Genomic DNA, 21985 nt, shown 5'->3' with positions numbered 1-21985 from the left:
TCTCTCTTTCTACTTTTTCTCCCTTTTATTCTGAGCCGTGTGGATGAAAGGCTCTTGGTGCTGCAGCCAGGAGTCAGTGCTGTGCCTCTGATGTGGGAGAGCCAACTTCAGGACACTGGTCCACAAGAGACCTCCCAGCTCCACATAATATCAAACGGCAAAAATCTCCCAGAGATCTCCATCTCAACGCCAGCACCCAGCTTCACTCAACGACCAGCAAGCTACAGTGCTGGACACCCTATGCCAAGCAACTAGCAAGACAGGAACACAACCCCATCCATTAGCAGAGAGGCTGCCTAAAATCATAATAAGTTCACAGACACCCCAAAACACACCACCAGACGTGGACCTGCCCACCAGAAAGACAAGATCCAGCCTCATCCACCAGAACACAGGCACTAGTCCCCTCCACCAGGAAGACTACACAACCGTCTGAAACAACTTTAGCCACTGGGGACAGACACCAAAAACAACGGGAACTACGAACCTGCAGCCTGCAAAAAAGGAGACTCCAAACACAGTAAGATAAGCAAAATGAGAAGACAGAAAAACACACAGCAGATGAAGGAGCAAGATAAAAACCCACCAGACCTAACAAATGAAGAGGAAATAGGCAGTCTACCTGAAAAAGAATTCAGAATGATGATAGTAAAGATGATCCAAAATTGTGGAAATAGAATAGAGAAAATGCAAGAAACATTTAACAAGGACCTAGAAGAACTAAAGATGAAACAAGCAACGATGAACAACACAATAAATGAAATTAAAAATACTCTAGATGGGATCAATAGCAGAATAACTGAGGCAGAAGAAAGGATAAGTGACCTGGAAGATAAAATAGTGGAAATAACTATTGCAGAGCAGAATAAAGAAAAAAGAATGAAAAGAACTTAAGGACAGTCTCAGAGACCTCTGGGAAAACATTAAATGCACCAACATTTGAATTATAGGGGTTCCAGAAGAAGAAGAGAAAAAGAAAGGGACTGAGAAAATATTTGAAGAGATTATAGTTGAAAACTTCCCTAATATGGGAAAAGAAATAGTTAATCAAGTCCAGGAAGCACAGAGAGTCCCATACAGGATAAATCCAAGGAGAAACACGCCAAGACACATATTAATCAAACTGTCAAAAATTAAATACAAAGAAAACATATTAAAAGCAGCAAGGGTAAAACAACAAATAACACACAAGGGAATCCTCATAAGGTTAACAGCTGATCTTTCAGCAGAAACTCTGCAAGCCAGACGGGACTGGCAGGACATATTTAAAGTGATGAAGGAGAAAATCCTACAACCAAGATTACTCTACCCCGCAAGGATCTCATTCAGATTTGATGGAGAAATTAAAATCTTTACAGACAAGCAAATGTTGAGAGAGTTCAGCACCACCAACCAGCTTTACAACAAATGCAAAAGGACCTTCTCTAGGTAAGAAACACAAGAGAAGGAAAAGACCTACAATAACAAACCCAAAACAATTAAGAAAATGGGAATAGGAAAATACATATTGATAATTACCTTAAATGTAAATGGATTAAATGCTCCCACCAAAAGACACAGACTGGCTGAATGGATACAAAAGCAAGACCCATATATATGCTGTCTACAAGAGACCCACTTCAGACCTAGAGACACATACAGACTGAAAGTGAGGGGATGGAAAAAGATATTCCATGCAAATGGAAATCAAAAGAAAGCTGGAGTAGCAATTCTCATATCAGACAAAATAGACTCTGAAATAAAGACTATCAGAAGAGACAAAGAAGGACACTACATAATGATCAAGGGATCAATCCAAGAAGATGATATAACAATTGTAAATATTTATGCACCCAACATAGGAGCACCTCATTACATAAGGCAAATACTAACAGCCAGAAAAAGGGAAATCGAGAGTAACACATTCATAGTAGGGGACTCTAACACCCCACTTTCACCAATGGACAGTTCATCCAAAATGAAAATAAATAAGGAAACACAAGCTTTAAATGATATATTAAACAAGATGGACTTAATTGATATTTATAGGACATTCCATCCAAAAACAACAGAATACACATTTTTCTCAAGTGCTCATGGAACATTCTCCAGGATAGATCGTATCTTGGGTCACAAATCAAGCCTTGGTAATTTTAAGAAAATTGAAATTGTATCAAGTATCTTTTCCGACCACGCTATGAGACTAGATATCAATTACAGGAAAAGATCTGTAAAAAATACAAACACATGGAGGCTAAACAATACACAACTTAATAACGAAGTGATCACTAAAGAAATCAAAGAGGAAATCAAAAAATACCTAGAAACAAATGACAATGGAGACACGACGACCCAAAACCTATGGGATGCAGCAAAAGCAGTTCTAAGAGGGAAGTTTATAGCAATACAATCCTACCTTAAGAAACAGGAAACATCTCGAATAAACAACCTAACCTTGCACCTAAAGCAATTAGAGAAAGAAGAACAAAAAAACCCCAAAGTTAGCAGAAGGAAAGAAATCATAAAGATCAGATCAGAAATAAATGAAAAAGAAATGAAGGAAATGACAGCAAAGATCAATAAAACTAAAAGCTGGTTCTTTGAGAAGATAAACAAAATTGATAAACCATTAGCCAGACTCATCAAAAAAAAAGGGAGTAGACTCAAATCAACAGAATTAGAAATAAAAAAGGAGAAGTAACAACTGACACTGCAGAAATACAAAAGATCATGAGAGATTACTACAAGCAACTCTATGCCAATAAAATGGACAACCTGGAAGAAATGGACAAATGCTTAGAAAAGCACAACCTGCCAAGACTGAATCAAGAAGAAATAGAAAATATGAACAGACCAATCACAAGCACTGAAATTGAAACTGTGATTAAAAATCTTCCAACAAACAAAAGCCCAGGACCAGATGGCTTCACAGGCGAATTCTATCAAACATTTAGAGAAGAGCTAACACCTATCCTTCTCAAACTCTTCCAAAATATAGCAGAGGGAGGAACACTCCCAAACTCATTCTACGAGGCCACCATCACCCTGATACCAAAACCAGACAAGGATGTCATAAAGAAAGAAAACTACAGGCCCATATCACTGATGAATATAGATGCAAAATTCCTCAATAAAATACTAGCCAACAGAATCCAATAGCACATTAAAAGGATCATACACCGTGATCAAGTGGGGTTTATTCTAGGAATGCAAGGATTCTTCAATATACGCAAATTAATCAACGTGATACACCATATTAACAAACTGAAGGAGAAAAACCATATGGTCATCTCAATAGATGCAGAGAAAGCTTTTGACAAAATTCAACACCCATTTATGATAAAAATCCTGCAGAAAGTAGGCATAGAGGGAACGTTCCTCAACATAATAAAGGACATGGGGAGGGAGCTGTGAAGGAGGAAGGGTGTCCACACACTGGGAAGCCCCTTCGCGGGTGGAGACTTCGGGAGGCGGAGTGGGGGAGCTTGGGAGCCGCGGAGGAGAGCGCAGCGACAGGGGTGCGGAGGGCAAAGCGGACAGATTCCAGCGCAGAGGATCGGGCCGACCGGCACTCACCAGCCGAGAGGCTTGTCTGCTCGCCCGCCGGGGCGGGCGGGACTGGGAGCTGAGGCTCCGGCTTTTGTCGGAGCGCCGGGAGAGGACTGAGGTTGGCGGCGTGAACACAGCCTGCGGGGCGTTGGTGCGCCGCGGCTGGCCGGGAGAGTCCGGGGAGGGGTCTGGACCTGCCAAAGAGGCAAGAGACTTTTACGTCCCTTTTTGTTTCCTGGTGCACGAGGAGAGGGGATTAAGAGCGCTGCTTGAGAGGGCTCCAGGGACGGGCGCGAGCCGCGGCTAAGATTGCGGAGCCCAGAGACGGACATGGGACGCTGAGGCCACTGCTGCTGCCGCCAGGAGGCCTGTGTGCGAGCACAGGTCACTAGCCACACGCCCTTCCGGGGAGCCTGTGCAGCCCGCCACTGCCAGGGTCCCCGGATCCAGGGACGGCTCCCCCGGGAGAGCGCACGGCGCCCTCAGGCTGCAGCGTCACGCCGGCCTCTGCCGCTGCAGGCCCGCCCCGCACTCCGTGACCCTCCCTACCCCCCGGCCTGGGTGAGCCAGAGCCTCCGAATCAGCGGCTCCTTTAACCCCGTCCTGTCTGAGCAAAGAACAGACGCGCTCCGGCGACCTACACGCACAGGCGGGGCCAAATCCAAAACTGAGCCCCTGGGAACTGTCAGAACAAAGAAGAGAAAGGGAAATCTCTCCCAGCAGCCTCAGAAGCAGCGGATTAAAGCTCCACAATCAACTTGATATACCCTGCATCTGTGGAATACCTGAACAGACAACGAATCATCCCAAATTAAGGAGCCCTGTGGATGAAAGGCTCTTGGTGCTGCAGCCAGGAGTCAGTGCTGTGCCTCTGAGGTGGGAGAGCCAACTTCAGGACACTGGTCCACAAGAGGCCTCCCAGCTGCACATAATATCAAACAGCAAAAATCTCCGAGAGATCTCCATCTCAACGCCAGCACCCAGCTTCACTCAACGACCAGCAAGCTACAGTGCTGGACATCCTATGCCAAACAACTAGCAAGACAGGAACACAACCCCACCCATTAGCAGAGAGGCTGCCCAAAATCATAGTAAGTCTACAGACACCCCAAAACACACCACCAGACGTGGACCTGCCCACCAGAAAGACAAGATCCAGCCTCATCCACCAGAACACAGGCACTAGTACCGTCCACCAGGAAGCCTACACAACCCACTGAACCAACCTTAGCCACTGGGGACAGACACAAAAAACAACAGGAACTACGAACCTTCAGCCTGCAAAAAAGGAGACCCCAAACACAGTAAGATAAGCAAAATGAAAAGACAGAAAAACACACAGCAGATGAAGGAGCAAGATAAAAACCCACCAGACCTAACAAATGAAGAGGAAATAGGCAGTCTACCGGAAAAAGAATTCAGAATAATGATAGTAAGGTTGATCCGAAATCTTGGAGATAGAATGGACAATAGAATGGACAAATTGCAAGAATCAGTTAACAAGGACCTAGAAGAACTAAAGATGAAACAAGCAACGATGAACAACACAATAAATGAAATTAAAAGTACTCTAGATGGGATCAATAGCAGAATAACTGAGGCAGAAGAACGGATAAGTGACCTGGAAGATAAAATAGTGGAAATAACTACTGCAGAGCAGAAAAAAGAAAAAAGAATGAAAAGAACTGAGGACAGTCTCAGAGACCTCTGGGACAACATTAAACGCACCAACATTCGAATTATGGGGGTTCCAGAAGAAGAAGAGAAAAAGAAAGGGACTGAGAGAATATTTGAAGAGATTATAGTTGAAAACTTCCCTAATATGGGAAAAGAAATAGTTAATCAAGTCCAGGAAGCACAGAGAGTCCCATACAGGATAAATCCAAGGAGAAATACGCCAAGACACATATTAATCAAACTGTCAAAAATTAAATACAAAGAAAACATATTAAAAGCAGCAAGGGAAAAACAACAAATAACACACAAGGGAATCCCCATAAGGTTAACAGCTGATCTTTCAGCAGAAACTCTGCAAGCCAGAAGGGAGTGGCAGGACATATTGAAAGTGTTGAAGGAGAAAAACCTGCAACCAAGATTACTTTACCCAGCAAGGATCTCATTCAGATTTGATGGAGAAATTAAAACCTTTACAGACAAGCAAAAGCTGAGAGAGTTCAGCACCACCAAACCAGCTCTACAACAACTGCTAAAGGAACTTCTCTAGACAAGAAACACAAAAGAAGGAAAGGACCTACAATAATGAACCCAAAACAATTAAGAAAATGGGAATAGGAACACACATATCGATAATTACCTTAAATGTAAATGGACTAAATGCTCCCACCAAAAGACACAGACTGGCTGAATGGATACAAAAACAAGACCCATATATTTGCTGTCTACAAGAGACCCACTTCAGACCTAGAGACACATACAGACTGAAAGTAAGGGGATGGAAAAAGGTATTTCATGCAAATGGAAACCAAAAGAAAGCTGGAGTAGCAATTCTCATATCAGACAAAATAGACTTTAAAACAAAGACTATTAGAAGAGACAAAGAAGGACACTACATAATGATCAAGGGATCGATCCAAGAGGAAGATATAACAATTGTAAATATTTATGCACCCAACTTAGGTGCACCTCAATACATAAGGCAAATACTGACAACCATAAAAGGGGAAATCGACAGTAACACATTCATAGTAGGGGACTTTAACACCCCACTTTCACCAATGGACAGATCATCCAAAATGAAAATAAATAAGGAAACACAAGCTTTAAATGATACATTAAACGAGATGGAGTTAATTGATATTTATAGGACATTCCATCCAAAAACAACAGAATACACATTTTTCTCAAGTGCTCATGGAACATTCTCCAGGATAGATCATATCTTGGGTCACAAAATCAAGCCTTGGTAAATTTAAGAAAATTGAAATTGTATCAAGTATCTTTTCTGACCACAACGCCATGAGACTAGATATCAATTACAGGAAAAGATCTGTAAAAAATACAAACACATGGAGGCTAAACAATACACAACTTAATAATGAAGTGACCACTGAAGAAATCAAAGAGGAAATCAAAAAATACCTAGAAACAAATGACAATGGAGACACAACGACCCAAAACCTGTGGGATGCAGCAAAAGCAGTTCTAAGGGGGAAGTTTATAGCAATACAAGCCCACCTTAAGAAGCAGGAAACATCTCGAATAAACAACCTAACCTTGCACCTCAAGCAATTAGAGAAAGAAGAACAAAAAAACCCCAAAGCTAGCAGAAGGAAAGAAATCATAAAAATCAGATCAGAAATAAATGAAAAAGAAATGAAGGAAACAATAGCAAAGATCAATAAAACTAAAAGCTGGTTCTTTGAGAAGATAAACAAAATAGATAAACCACTAGCCAGACTCATCAAGAAAAAAAGGGAGAAGACTCAAATCAATAGAATTAGAAATGAAAAAGGAGAGGTAACAACTGACACTGCAGAAATAAAAGAGATCATGAGAGATTACTACAAGCAACTCTATGCCAATAAAATGGACAATCTGGAAGAAATGGACAAATTCTTGGAAATGCACAACCTGCCAAGACTGAATCAGGAAGAAATAGAAAATATGAACAGACCAATCACAAGCACTGAAATTGAAACTGTGATTAAAAATCTTCCAACAAAGAAAAGCCCAGGACCAGATGGCTTCACAGGCGAATTCTATCAAACATTTAGAGAAGAGCTAACACCTATCCTTCTCAAACTCTTCCAAAATATAGCAGAGGGAGGAACACTCCCAAACTCCTTCTACGAGGCCACCATCACCTTGATACCAAAACCAGACAAGGATGTCACAAAGAAAGAAAACTACAGGCCAATATCACTGATGAACATAGATGCAAAAATCCTCAACAAAATACTAGCAAACAGAATTCAACAGCACATTAAAAGGATCACACACCATGATCAAGTGGGGTTTATTCCAGGAATGCAAGGATTCTTCAATATACGCAAATCTATCAATGTGATAAACCATATTAACAAACTGAAGGAGAAAAACCATATGATCATCTCAATAGATGCAGAGAAAGCTTTTGACAAAATTCAACACCCATTTATGATAAAAACCCTCCAGAAAGTAGGCATAGAGGGAACTTTCCTCAACATAATAAAGGCCATATATGACAAGCCCACAGCCAACATCGTCCTCAATGGTGAAAAACTGAAAGCATTTCCACTAAGATCAGGAACAAGACAAGGTTGCCCACTCTCACCACTCTTATTCAACATAGTTTTGGAAGTTTTAGCCACAGCAAGCAGAGAAGAAAAGGAAATAAAAGGAATCCAAATCGGAAAAGAAGAAGTAAAGCTGTCACTGTTTGCAGATGACATGATACTTTACATAGAGAATCCTGAAGATGCTACCAGAAAACTACTAGAGCTAATCAATGAATTTGGTAAAGTAGCAGGATACAAAATTAATGCACAGAAATCTCTCGCATTCCTATACACTAATGATGAAAAATCTGAAAGTGAAATCAAGAAAACACTCTCATTTACTGTTGCAACAAAAAGAATAAAATATCTAGGAATAAACCTACCTAAGGAGACAAAAGACCTGTATGCAGAAAATTATAAGACACTGATGAAAGAAATTAAAGATGATACAAATAGATGGAGAGATATACCATGTTCTTGGATTGGAAGATTCAACATTGTGAAAATGACTCTACTACCCAAAGCAATCTACAGATTCAATGCAATCCCTATCAAACTACCACTGGCAGTTTTCACAAAACTAGAACAAAAAATTTCACAATTTGTATAGAAACACAAAAGACCCCGAATAGCCAAAGCAATCTTGAGAACGAAAAATGGAGCTGGAGGAATCAGGCTCCCTGACTTCAGACTATACTACAAAGCTACAGTATGGTGCTGGCACAAAAACAGAAATATAGATCAATGGAACAGGATAGAAAGCCCAGAGATAAACCCACGCACATATGGTCACCTTATCTTTGATAAAGGAGGCAGGAATGTACAGTGGAAAAAGGACAGCCTCTTCAATAAGTGGTGCTGGGAAAACTGGACAGGTACATGTAAAAGTATGAGATTAGATCACTCCTTAACACCATACACAAAAATAAGCTCAAAATGGATTAAAGACCTAAATGTAAGGCCAGACACTATCAAACTCTTAGAGGAAAACATAGGCAGAACACTCTATGACATAAATCACAGCAAGATCCTTTTTGACCCACCTCCCAGAGAAATGGAAATAAAAACAAAAATAAACAAATGGGACCTAATGAAACTTCAAAGCTTTTGCACAGCAAAGGAAACCATAAACAAGACCAAAAGACAACCCTCAGAATGGGAGAAAATATTTGCAAATGAAGCAACTGACAAAGGGTTAATCTCCAAAATTTACAAGCAGCTCATGCAGCTCAATAACAAAAAAACAAACAACCCAATCCAAAAATGGGCAGAAGACCTAAATAGACATTTCTCCAAAGAAGATATACAGACTGCCAACAAACACATGAAAGAATGCTAAACATCATTAATCATTAGAGAAATGCAAATCAAAACTTCAATGAGATATCATCTCACACCAGTCAGAATGGCCATTATCAAAAAATCTAGAAACAATAATTGCTGGAGAGGGTGTGGAGAAAAGGGAACACTCTTGCACTGTGGTGGGAATGTGAGTTGGTACAGCCACTATGGAGAACAGTATGGAGGTTCCTTAAAAATCTACAAACAGAACTACCATATGACCCAGCAATCCCACTACTGGGCATATACCCTGAGAAAACCATAATTCAAAAAGAGTCATGTACCAAAATGTTCATTGCAGCTCTACTTACAATAGCCCAGAGATGGAAACAACCTAAGTGTCCATCGTCGGATGAATGGATAAAGAAGATGTGGCACATATATACAATGGAATATTACTCAGCCATAAAAAGAAACGAAATTGAGCTATTTGCAATGAGGTGGATGGACTTAGAGTCTGTCATACAGAGTGAAGTAAGTCAGAAAGAGAAAGACAAAATACCGTATGCTAACACATATATATGGAATATAAGAAAAAAAAATGTCATGAAGAACCTAGGGGTAAGACAGGAATAAAGACACAGACCTACTACAGAATGGACTTGAGGATATGGGGAGGGGGGAAGGGTAAGCTGTGACAAAGTGAGAGAGAGGCATGGACATATATACACTACCAAACGTAAAAGAGCTAGCTAGTGGGAAGCAGCCGCATAGCACAGGGAGATCAGCTCGGTGCTTTGTGACCACCTAGAGGGGTGGGATAGGGAGGGTGGGAGGGAGGGAGGTGCAAGAGGGAAGAGAGATGGGAACATATGTATATGTATAACTGATTCACTTTGTTATAAAGCAGAAACTAGCACAACACTGTAAAGCAATTATACTACAATAAAGATGTAAAAAAAAAATAGATGGTATGGTCTTGCAGCATCAGAGTCACCCAGGTACTTAATAAAAACAAACATGCCCGGGGCTCCCCTCAGGATTTGTTTCTGAAAGCTCCCCACTGATTCTGATTTTTGGAAGAAAAAAAGAGAAATAAGAATGAAACTCTTGAAAAAGCCAATGCTTGAGGGACAGAGAGAAAATGGAGCAAACTTCCCAGCATAATCTATTTTCAGCTGAGGCTCCCCTGAGGAAAACAGTGTCACCTTATTAATAACCATCAGTGGTTTTGGAAGCTTTCATTCTTAGGTCTCAGATGGTCCCAAGGGCCCCTGGACTGAGATACGAAGCCAGAGAATTTTGAAAGACTCGGCTTCTTCCTGGCTATTCCAGTGTCAAAAGAAATCTGTGCAGGTAAAAACAATTTTTAAAAGCAAGTAAGAGCTGATTATGCTTTATAATGTATCATACTAATCTTTCCCCTGATCTGCATAGTTGACCTTTGAACAACCTAGGGGTGGGGTGGGGTTAGAGGTGTTGATGCCCCCATGCAGCTGATAATCCACATATAACTTTACAGTCAGCCCTCCGTATCCGCAGTTCTGCACATTCAACCAATTGCTGATCATGTAGTACTGCAGTATTTACTACTGAAATAGGTGGACCGGTGCAGTTCAAACCCGAGTTGTACAGGGTCAACTGTATTTGTATGTGTATTTCCTTTAGCCTCATGTTTTTATACTGGAAAAACTGTAATTACATAGTTTAATTTTCTATAGCACAGGTTAAATTTAGTTTTACAGATTTCCCTTTATATGTAAACTAAATGATTTGACTTCCTGAATCTTCGTTTTCTGTTTCAGTATATGGAATTATTCTTAAGTTTTGATTAAAAAAACCCAGATCTTTCTAGGCTCAAAATATATAACTTTGTGAATAAGTAAACTAACACCAGTAGCCTCATGGAAACAACTACTACTAATTATTCTATTCATTCACATGTTCCATATAATTAGAAGGTAGGAGTTATGTGGATGTCTTTTAAAAGAGAAGGGAGAAGGAAAAGTCTTTTGATTTTAGGCTCCTCAGTAGGTGACCTCATATTTTTCCAGTCAATGCTCAGAATTGTGTATCTTAGTGTCTCATACTCCCTAGCTTGGCATAGCACCATGGTAGAAATCCACACACTCTTTTTAGGGCACCAGAGTATAGGTGAACATCCTCCTTTTGGAGGGAGGCATGTGGCCCTACATAAAGAGCAGAAATAATACAGAGGCACACCTTTATATTGGCTCTGCCATTTCTGACTTGTGTGACCCTGGCAGCTCTACTATTGACTTCGCCATCCCTTACTGGACAATGGGGAGAGAGTAGATGTAAACCGCACAGAGCAGAGTACCTGACGTGGGGCAGGCACACAGCACATACCAGTCCTCCCCACTTTACACAGCCAAGGCTCAAAAAAAGATTTAATCCAAGTCCTAGAGTTCTGGTACCCAGCACCAAGTGAACACTGCTGAGGCTTTATCAGAGAGCCTAGTGATGTACTCTCATTTAAGAAGGAGAGGAACAGTGGCTAGTTCTGAAAACCACAGAAGTTACAGAAATAAAAATTCTTGACCTTAATGTTTTTAGGCTACTGATGTGCCTCCACACAACCTGTGGAGGTTGTGCCCCTGTGTTTCTCATAACTAGAAAAGGCTTTGCAATCAGTTCTTGCTGAGGCACATGGCTCACCACTATGTGCAGTGTGCAGCTGGGCCTCTGCCTACCAGAAAAGCCGTGGGTAAGGTGGCTCTCAAAAGCAAGTGGATACCCACTCTGAAAGGGAGATGTACAAATCACATTAGTATCATTCTATTCTTTCTTTTATTTTTTTGTGGTACGTGGGCCTCTCACCGCCGCGGCCTCTCCCGTTGCGGAGCACAGGCTCCGGACACACAGGCCCAGTGGCCATGGCCCACGGGCCCAGCCGCTCTGCGGCATGTGGGATCCTCCCAGACCGGGGCACGAACCCGTGTCCCCTCCATCGCAGGCTGACTCTCAACCACTGCGCCACCAGGGAAGCCCAGTATCATTCTATTTTAAACGAAGAAATTTGACATACTTGCAGGGGAGAATCCGGACAACATCATTCTGTTTATAGCTTTCTATGCAGACTGCACAATGATCAAAGTCTGGGTCTGTTTCCTGAAATGAAAAGCACAGCAATGAAAGTTATACGCTAAAGCTATAAGTACCTAAATGGAGGAGATATGATCCAGCTAAGACTTTTCCTGTGGCAACTGTGGTAAACAGGTGATTATAAAGTGAAAGGTTATAAAAAAAAAATGTTAACGTTTCCATTTGCTTAACTGTATTGACCCAAATTGTAACTAAGCCAGTCTATTTTGTTTTTAAACTATGGTATAGCAATTAATACTAATTCTTTTAGTGAAACGTCTTAGAAATCAGAATACTAATTTTTTTTTTAAGATTCAAATCAGTTATCACCTTGGACCATCTAGTGCTGCATCACTATACTGGTCTGAGTAGGTTTTCCTCATCAGGACGCTCATCTGACCACACAGTTAAGTACAGGCAGAAAAGATGGTTGAGCCCCCAAAAGACTCACCCCAAGGATAGGAGCTGTGCATCTGGTCATAGATTTGGGGTAGAGAACAGTCATGGACTCAACTCTATACTAGGTCTTTATCAAGGGTCAGGAAGAGTCAGCCAGGTTTTTGGTCACCCAGGGTAATTGATCTCCTTCCTCCTCTGGATTGGGGAAGGGTTCCCCTGCCTTGTCATTAAACAGAGCACTACCAGGAAAGGCAACACTATTTGCTGTGTCACTGCCGCTTGGACTGAAACTCAGTAGGGTAACTCTTGACAGGTCTAGGAGGTACAAACTTTAAAAAAGTGTTGGTTTTAATAAGGAAAGATGGTTTTGTATTAGCATGGGGGGACAAAGTAGGATGGGTAGGTTGGGTGAGCTCCAGGGAAGTTCAAATTAATGTGGCAGCTGAAGGCTACCAGGTCAAAAAAGCATTTATATTGGTGACCACTCCTCTGGGGTTAAAGTACAGCTGTTGTGATGCTGCTTATATTTTCTGCAAGTGTTTTTACTTTTTTCTTTCTTTAGTATACCATGAAGTTCATTGAAAATGTTTCTATCTTCTGGAGCTGTGTCAAGGAAAACTAGATGTGGGGTGTCAAGGCAGTGGGAATAAAAATGAGTAAAGTCAAGAAAGTGGTAAAACTTAAGAGGATGGAGAATCACCTGTAATTATCCTTCCAGAGCTCTCTGGTAAAAAATTACAGTTGGTTTTGGGGCAGAAGACAGGTTTGGTTTTATAACTTCAGAGATGCAATTTCTTCATTCTAGATAACCTTAAATATATTGAACACAGGGTCTCACATTAAGTTGCTGTTTTGTCCATAGAGAGCAGAAACAGGGCTCTACCTAATTTTGAGATCTGACTGAAGAATTAGGGTCAGGAATCTCAGCCATAGATGGCCTCTATCACTACCTCTCTGAGTCATTTCCCCTAAGCCACTAGATCCAACCCTAACAAACTGTGCCCTTCTTTCAAACTGCTTAGCCCACTGTACAGAAAGCACCTTGTTAACCAACACTCCCTTGAATGTGGGTCTCTAGTTCTCCAGCTAACTGGTGAAGAACCAAAACACAGAAGAGAGACGCAAAGTCGCATGAAGCACAGGAAGAGAATGCACATTCCTGGCTACTTAGAGTTCTTCCCCCAAATATGCTAGGTTTTAGCAGAAGAAAACCGTTGGAACACCACAGCTAGGGAAACTGTAAGTAGTCCGGTGATGCTAATTATGACAGGGGCATTTAAAATCCAGGAAAATTAGAGAACTGTATGGAGGGTCTCTGAATGACAGGCATACTAAAAATAAGATTTCAAAGAGAAGCTACTTTAGATAGTATGCTTGGAGAAAAAGAATAATCTAACAAAGGAGACACAAATGGTTAGGGTATACTCCCGCCCACCAAATCAAAAGCAAAATACTTTACTGTTTTTATAGTGTTAAAGTGATTTCATTACTGTACCTTATCACCCTTTTTCACTGTTCTTGTTGTTAATTTGCTGATGGCTTTCTTGGCTGCATCTCCAAGACGACGCTATGAAAATTGCAAAGAAAAACAGACATTAAGTGCAAGATCTCTGGATGTTCTTTTTTTTTTTCTGATATTTCAGCTAACTTTATTTTATTAAAATTTTTAATTGAGGTATAATTGAGATACACATTATATTAGTTTCAGGTGTACAACATGATTTGATAGTTGTATGTTTTGAAATGGTCACAATAAGTCTAGTTAACATCTATCACCATACAGAATGTTTTTCTTCTTGTGATGAGAACTTTTAAGATGCACTCTAGATGATGTTCTTTATTTTAAAATAATTAAATGTATAAAGTCCCTATTATCCTACATTACTTTCGATGTCATATCGTATGAGAGGATTCTAAAAAAATAATTTAAAAAAGAGAAAAACTGGCAGTTTTCCCCACAGATTTAGCATTCTGGTAAATAAGTGTATATAGTAAAAAAGCCAGGTGTCATAATCACCATTGCATTTTGTATCTAACAAATGTGAAATATTACAGCATTATCAACATCTAGTTCTTGTACATGTCAGAGCTACTGCCACTGTTCTAATAGCTTTCCTGTTCTGCTCCAAGGATGACCCTTATTAGATATATAAGCTCTGTCTTTGTGAAAAGACACCTCTAAAGCTCCTTAAAATTGCTTATCATATCACTGTGGGAGAAGGGATACAATCATGAGCTCTACTTCTGACTCTGCCACTGCTATGCTCCGTGATCTTAGGAAGGTGCATTTACCTTTCCAAGCTTGAGTTTTTCTCATTTATCTAAGAAGGTTAAGTCAGAAAATCTCTAAGGCTGAATTTATCCAGCATTTTGCAGACATTGCCAACACTGTTAGACACCAAGTACCCAAAGAAGAAAAGACAGTGTACCCCTAACCTTGAAAAGCTAACTGAATTGGAAAGCAGACCAGTAAACACATTTTCATCAAGTGCTGTATGACGGAGCATGCCCAGGTGGTGTGGCAGCACAAAGAAGGCAAAATAATGCAGGTGGGGTGGGATAGGGCAGCAGAGGACTGCCAGGGAAGGCTTTGAGAAAATGATGCCTGAGCTAAGACTTGGAAAAGTGAGTAAGAAGGAGTTAGATAAGGAGAGCATTGTGATAGGAAGGGGGATTCTGGACAAAGGAATAGTCTAGTAAAGACAAACAGGTGTGAAGCACAGGTATGTGAAGGAAATTACAGTTCGATATAACTATAATTAGGGTAAGCATATATTACTCAAATTAGAATATTTTGAGAGTCAGAGGGCCCTGTTAATAATTACACTGGGACAACGGGCGCAAACCAAGACTGTTCCAGGCACACTGGGACAGATTGTCACCCTGCATATAACCAGATCCTAAACTGTGGTGCGAGGCAGATGGTGAGGCTGAAGGGGTATGGTGGGAGCTAAAACAAAGGAGACCTTGGATTCTACACTGAGGATAAGACAAAAACAACATAAAATTTTAGGAGGAATTTTAAAGTACACAAAAGAAACCGGAATTTAATGGACCTTTAATGTATTTATCATTGACTTTCAATTATCAGTATTTACCTATATTCTTCATCTATTCCCCCCCCCTTTATTATGCTAGAGGATTTCAAAGCACATCACAAGCACTGTAGGCTTTCACCCATAAAGTCACCCCAAGTGAACTATGTCTAACAGATATGGGCTTTGTTTGGTGCCACTGTCTTATCTAACAAAACTAACAATAATTAATCAACATAATCTAACACTCAGACTATTTCCCCAGCTGCCTCCAGAATGCTTGAATCAAGATACAAAGTCCAAACATTGCATTTGGTTGCTATGTGTCTCAAGTCTCTTTTAATCTGAGTCCCCTCTATCACATACATGCATATATACATATACATGCATACATACATAAATATTTTTAAAATAGCCTTATGGAGGTATAACTGACTTAAACTGCATAAAGTGTACAATTTGATGTTTTAACTTGACTATGAAACCATCACAACAATCAACATAGTCTATCATCCTCCCCAAATTTCCTTGTGCCTCTTCTTAATCCCTTCTTCCTGCCACCTTTTCACTTCATCCTCCATGAACTACTTTCTGCTACTATAGTTTGTATTTTTGAGAGTCTTATATAAATGGAATGACAGTATGTTCTATTTTGTGCACGCTTTCTTTCACTCAGCATAATTATCTTGAGATTAATCCATGTTGTTGCATGCATCAATAGTTCATTTCTTATGCTATGTAGTATCCCATTGTATAGACATAACACAACTTATTTATCCTTTTCCCTGTTGATGGGACATTTGTATTGTTTTCCAGTTCTGGCTGCAATGAATAAAGCTAAAAACAGCAGTCTTGGGCTTCCCTGGTGGCGCAGTGGTTGAGAGTCCGCCTGCCGATGCAGGGGACACGGGTTCGTGCCCCGGTCCAGGAAGATCCCACATGCCGCGGAGTGGCTGGGCCCGTGAGCCATGGCCGCTGAGCCTGCACATCTGGAGCCCGTGCTCCGCAACGGGAGAGGCCACAATAGTGAGAAGCCCGCGTACCGCAAAAAAAAAAAAAACAACAAAAAAAACAAAAACAGCAGTCCTTACTTTTCAAACAGCGTACATGTCTTTGTAAGGATTTATACTTTCCTTGTGCTGGGGTAAATAGCTATGAAGTAGGGAAGACTGGCTAATATGGTAGGCGTGTGTGACTTTTTAAGAGACTGCCAAAGTGTTTGCTAAAGTGAGTGTACCATTTTACATTTCCACCAGCAGTGTATGAAAATCCCAGTTCCTCCAAATCCTCACCAACACTTGGTATGCCCAGTCTTTTTCATTTGATTGTAACCATTCTAATAGGTGTGCAGTGGTATCTCATTGTGGTTTTAATTTGTATTTCTATAATGACTGATGATGTTAAGCATCTTTTCATGTACTCATTTGCCATCTGCATATCTTCTCTGGGGAAGTGTCTGCTAGAATCTTTGGCCCATTTTTCTAGAGTTGTTATTATTGACTTGAGAGTATTTTACATATTCTAGAAGTCCAGTGTGCTATCCATTGTGCTACAGAGCCACCTAGAGAGTAGTTTACATACTCGAGATATAATTCATTTTGCATATATTTTCTCTCATTCTGGCAGAAGTTTTTAATTTTGATGAAGTCAGTTTATCAATGTTTCATTTGTTGATTGTGCTCTGGTATTGTATCTAAGTAATCTTTGCCTTATCTCAAGGTTACAAGAGTTCTCCCTATTTTCTTTTCTAGAAGTTATATGTAGGCCTTTATATGTAGGCCTCTGATCCATTTGAGTTACTTTTGCATATGGTTCAAGGTATGGATCAAAGTTTTTTTTTCATATGACACACAATTGTCCCAGCACCATTTGTTGAAAAGGCTGTCCTTCCTCCACTGAATTGCCTTTGTACGTCTGGCAAAAATCTGTTGCCCATATATGTGTTGATCTATGGCTGAACACTATTTTGTACCATGTATTTATTTGTCTATCATTAAGCAAATACCACACTGTCATGATTTCTGTTGCTTTGTAACAAATCTGAAATCAACTCCAATTTTTTTCTCCTTTTCCAATGTCTTTTTGGTTGTTCTTGATCCTCTGCATTCCCATATTAATTTTAGGTCCATCTTGTCAATTTCTATTAAAAACAAAAGCCTCCTGGGATCTACACTGGGATTGCACTGAATATATAGAACAATTGGGAGACAAATGACATCTTAACAATATTGAGTGGTTCCCCGAACACTGTATATCTCTCCATTTATTTAGTTTTTATTTTTCTCAACAATATTTTATAGATTTCACTGTATAGATCTTATATATCTTTTGTGAGATCTCTAAGAATTTCCTGTTTATGTTATTTCCTGTTTGATGCTAATGAAAATGGTATTTAAAATATTCAATTCCCATTCATTTCTTGTATAGAAATAAAATTCATTAATGTATAATGATCTTGGGACTTCCCTGGTGGCACAGTGGTTAAGACTCTGAGCTCCCAATGCAGGGGGCCCAGGTTTGATCCCTGGTCAGGGAACTAGATCCCACATGCATGCTGCAACTAAGAGTTCACAGGCCACAACTAAGGAGCCCACATGCCACAACTAAGGAGCCAGCAAGCTGCAACTAAGGAATCCGTGAGCCACAGCTAAGGAGCCCACCAGCCGCAACTAAGACTTGGTGCAACCAAATAAATAAATAAAAAAAAATATTAAAAAAATAGTTATAAAAATGTATAATGATCTTATATCTTGCAACCTTGTTAAACCCATTTGTTACTTCTAGTAGCTTTTTAATAAATGCCGTCAAATTTTCTTCATAGACAATAACGTCATCTGCAAATGACAGTTTTACTTCTTCATTTCTAATATGGGTACCTTTTATTTTTCTTTTTCCTTATTGTGCTGGCTAGAACCTCCAGTATAATGTGGAAACAAAAGTCATAAGAGCACACATCAGTCTCGTTTCTAATCTTAGGAAAAACCATTTAGTCTTCCCCTTTAAGTATGATGGTAGCTGTCAGTTTTTCATAGATGCCCCTCTTCAGTTTAAGGAAGTTACATTTTATGCCTACTTTGCTAAGAGATTTCTAAAATGTAATTCAACCCTTACTGTAAAAAAAAAAACAGAAAAAAATAAAAACAATGGAAATAATGCACAAGATGATCATAAAAACACATTAGTGAGCCACAAGTACTAGAAAGAAGCGGAAAAGGCAGCAGGATGGTTCTTTTGCAGCCTCTGTCACCAAAGGACAGAGTCACACAACGTCCATACTAGTCTTCAAAAAATGAGAGAAAGCCTCATATGATGAAAGAGGGGTTTTAACAGTACCTCTTTAAGAAGTCAAGTTCTTGTAATCCAAATGGGTTTGGACCCAATGGCCTACTGACCTTTGACGTTTACCAACAAAGTTTGTGTACGGCCAGATCTGACACCTTTCACTTGATTTTTTTTTTTTTTTTTTGCGGTACGCGGGCCTCTCACTGTTGTGGCCTCTCCCGTTGCGGAGCACAGGCTCCGGACGTGCAGGCTCAGCGGCCATGGCTCACGGGCCCAGCCGCTCCGTGGCATGTGGGATCTTCCCAGACCGGGGCACGAACCCGTGTCCCCTGCATCGGCAGGCGGACTCTCAACCACTGCGCCACCAGGGAAGCCCTTTCACTTGATTTTAATGGCAAATCTGTGCCTGTGGTCTTGGCCTAACCGTTCACCAAGGTACTGGCTGTACCTACAAGAGCTCGTGAAATACCATAGGTGCTCAAAAATCCGTGAAGTCAACAGCTGTCTGCTCAAAACCATTTTTTAAAAAGTTTGTTGGGAGACTAAAAAGGATAAAGGATGGTAGGTCATGTGTAAAAAGAACGGAGGCTTCCCAAATTCCACGGGGATGGAAATGGGGGTAATCAAGGATTAGAAATCATTCCCTTGGTGGAGATGCAATGAATGGACCCTGAGGTCAGTTCTGGGAGAAAAAAAAAAACTCACCTAAATTTCTAAGAGACACACAAAGCATGTTCCCTGATTCTCTTTACTGTCTGGCCATGGAGGGAAGGTTGTAATACTGATCTCTAATTCTGCTTTACGGTCTAATGTGGACCTCTTACATCGGTTGAGGGCACTTGCTGGTGCTATCCTCATCCCTGTCCCTGAGTACAGGGGAGGAAACAACTGTGAGAAGGTATCATGGGCAATGAAGTAGGGGAGGCAAATGGGATTGGTGGGTTTTCAGGAGGTTCGTGGGAGATGGCTTGGAAGGGCTTCTCAGTTTTGAGATGGGCTCACAATGCTGCCCCATTGCTTCTTAGTTGGGCATATCCTCCTCCTTCTGCTCCTTCTATCCAAGTCAAAGTCCTCAAGCTCCTGCAAAACCTCATCCATGAAGTGTACAGGGTGTTCTAAGACACAGCCAACTGAACTGCATCATTGGAAAGCTTTTCACTGTTGGTACCAGCGGTTGAGACAAAGTATGGGAGCAGGGAGAACTGGGCAAAACTGAAGATTTTGGGGGTCACCTTTATGTCTGCAACAATTTTTTTGGCCACCAGATGCACAGGATCTCTGGCCTGAACTCCCAAAGCCCCATTTCCCAAGGTGCTCAGGTTCTTGTAGGTGACTTTCCTCTGACATCAAACAGCACGATGTAGGTGTGGGCCTTGCAGTAGGAGGCATGTGTGCTCTGGAACTGCTCCTGGCTTGCTGTGTCCAAAAAGTCCACAAAGATGAGACCAGTAAGATACTGTCCACCATGGCCATGTGCTTATACAGGGTCAGGGTGTATGTGGACAGCTGCTGTGGCTGAAATCCATCTATGATAAATCTCTCCATAAATTTGGGCTTGCCCATGGTGCTGTCCCACTGGCAGATGATCTTCATGTTGTCATCAGCATTGTATTTCTCTTGGTTCAGCTCACAGGGTTTGGCTCTGTCCTGGGCCATTGGCTCCTGGCTATAGAGGGGCCCAGCCCAGGGGAAGGGACTCTTGTCACTGTCAGCCTGTCATTCCAGGAACCAGGCCCTCCGTCTGGCTCAGGGCCCAAGGAAGTCCTCAGAGAGGTGGTTCCCACATGCTGAGCCTGCCATTGGGGAGGCTTTGTCCTCTTGGATAGTCTTGGGTGAGGGCTGGAGACCAGGGATACCGCAGGTTGGCCAACCCTTGGCCAGCTGACCCCTAGGCCCTGTACACTGCCGTCCCTGGACCCTATATCATCCCAGACACCCTGCTAAAAGTTTTTAATCAGGAATATATGCTGGATTTTGGTAAATGTTTTTTTCCTGCATCTGTTGAGATCATATGGTTTTCCTTTTTTTGGTCTGTTAATATAGAAAATTATATTAATTTTTTTTTTTTTTTTTTGTGGTAAGCGGGCCTCTCACTGTTGTGGCCTCTCCCATTGCGGAGCACAGACTCCTGACGCGCAGGTTCAGCACCCATGGCTCATGGGCCCAGCTGCTCCGCGGCATGTGGGATCTTCCCGGACCGGGGCACGGACCCGTGTCCCCTGCATCGGCAGGCGGACTCTCAACCACTGCACCACCAGGGAAGCCCTGATTAATTTTTTGAATGTTAAATCAACCTGCATTCTTGGGATAAATGCCACCTGGTCATGATGAACTATCTTTTTTATATATTGTTAGATATGATTTGGTAAAATTTGTTTAGAATTTTAAAATCTATGTTCAAGAGGGATTCTGTAGTTTTCTGTTTTGTAATGTTTTTGTCTGGTTTTGGTACCAGGATGATGCTGGCTTCATAGAATGAAATGGGAAGTATTCCTATCTTTTCAGTTTTCTGGAGTTGGCATAGAATTGTTATTTCTTCCTTAAGTTTTTGTAGAACTCACCAGAAACCATCTGTACCTGGAGTTTTCTTTTTTCGGATAGTTTTAAATGCAATTTCCTTAATAGATATAGGGCTATTTAATTTATCTATTCACCTTGAGTGAGCTTTGGTCATTAGTATGGAATGACCACACTAATGGAATTCATCCATTTCATAGAAGTTGTCAAATTTATTGGCATAAACTTGTTCACAAGATTTCCTTACTATCTCTATAATCTGTAGCGATGTCATCCCATTTTTGATATTGCTAATTTGTGCCTTCTCTTTTTCTCCTGATCAGTTTGGCCAGAGGCTTATCAATTTTATTGACTTTCTCAAGGAACTAATTCTTTGAGTAATTTTCTCTGTTTTTCTGTTTTCTAGTTCACCAACTGCTGCTCTGATCTTTCTTATTACCTTTCTTCTGTCTACTTTTGGTTTAATTTGCTCTTCTTTCTCCAATTTCTTAAGGTGTAAGCTGAGAGTATTAATTCCAGACATTCTTCTCTAATATAGAAATTGCTTTAGTGGCACATTCAAAATTTTGATATATTGTTTTCATTTTCATTCAGTTCAAATGATCTTCTAATTTCCCTTTT

At 40.8% G+C, this 21985-nt stretch overlaps 1 protein-coding gene and 1 pseudogene across 3 annotated transcripts in view; both read right to left on the bottom strand.

Moving 5' to 3' along the window:
• Nucleotides 1-21985, bottom strand: part of RNF130 (ring finger protein 130) — a 112342-nt gene that overhangs the window by 19731 nt on the left and 70626 nt on the right. For all 3 annotated transcript variants that reach the window (XM_060144400.1, XM_060144399.1, XM_060144398.1), the window contains exons 4-5: nt 14026-14097; nt 12076-12158 (exon numbers count right to left, since the gene is read on the bottom strand). In XM_060144400.1, coding sequence (XP_060000383.1) covers nt 12076-12158; nt 14026-14097 — 155 coding nt within the window. The remainder of the gene's footprint in view (nt 1-12075; nt 12159-14025; nt 14098-21985) is intronic.
• LOC132517920 (rab-like protein 2A) lies at nt 19829-20770 on the bottom strand (annotated as a pseudogene).

This window comes from Lagenorhynchus albirostris, chromosome 3 (assembly GCF_949774975.1).
Source record: "Lagenorhynchus albirostris chromosome 3, mLagAlb1.1, whole genome shotgun sequence".
Taxonomy (NCBI): Eukaryota; Metazoa; Chordata; class Mammalia; order Artiodactyla; family Delphinidae; genus Lagenorhynchus; species Lagenorhynchus albirostris.
Note: the sequence above shows the minus strand (reverse complement) of the source record. Positions and strands in the feature narration are given on the sequence as shown.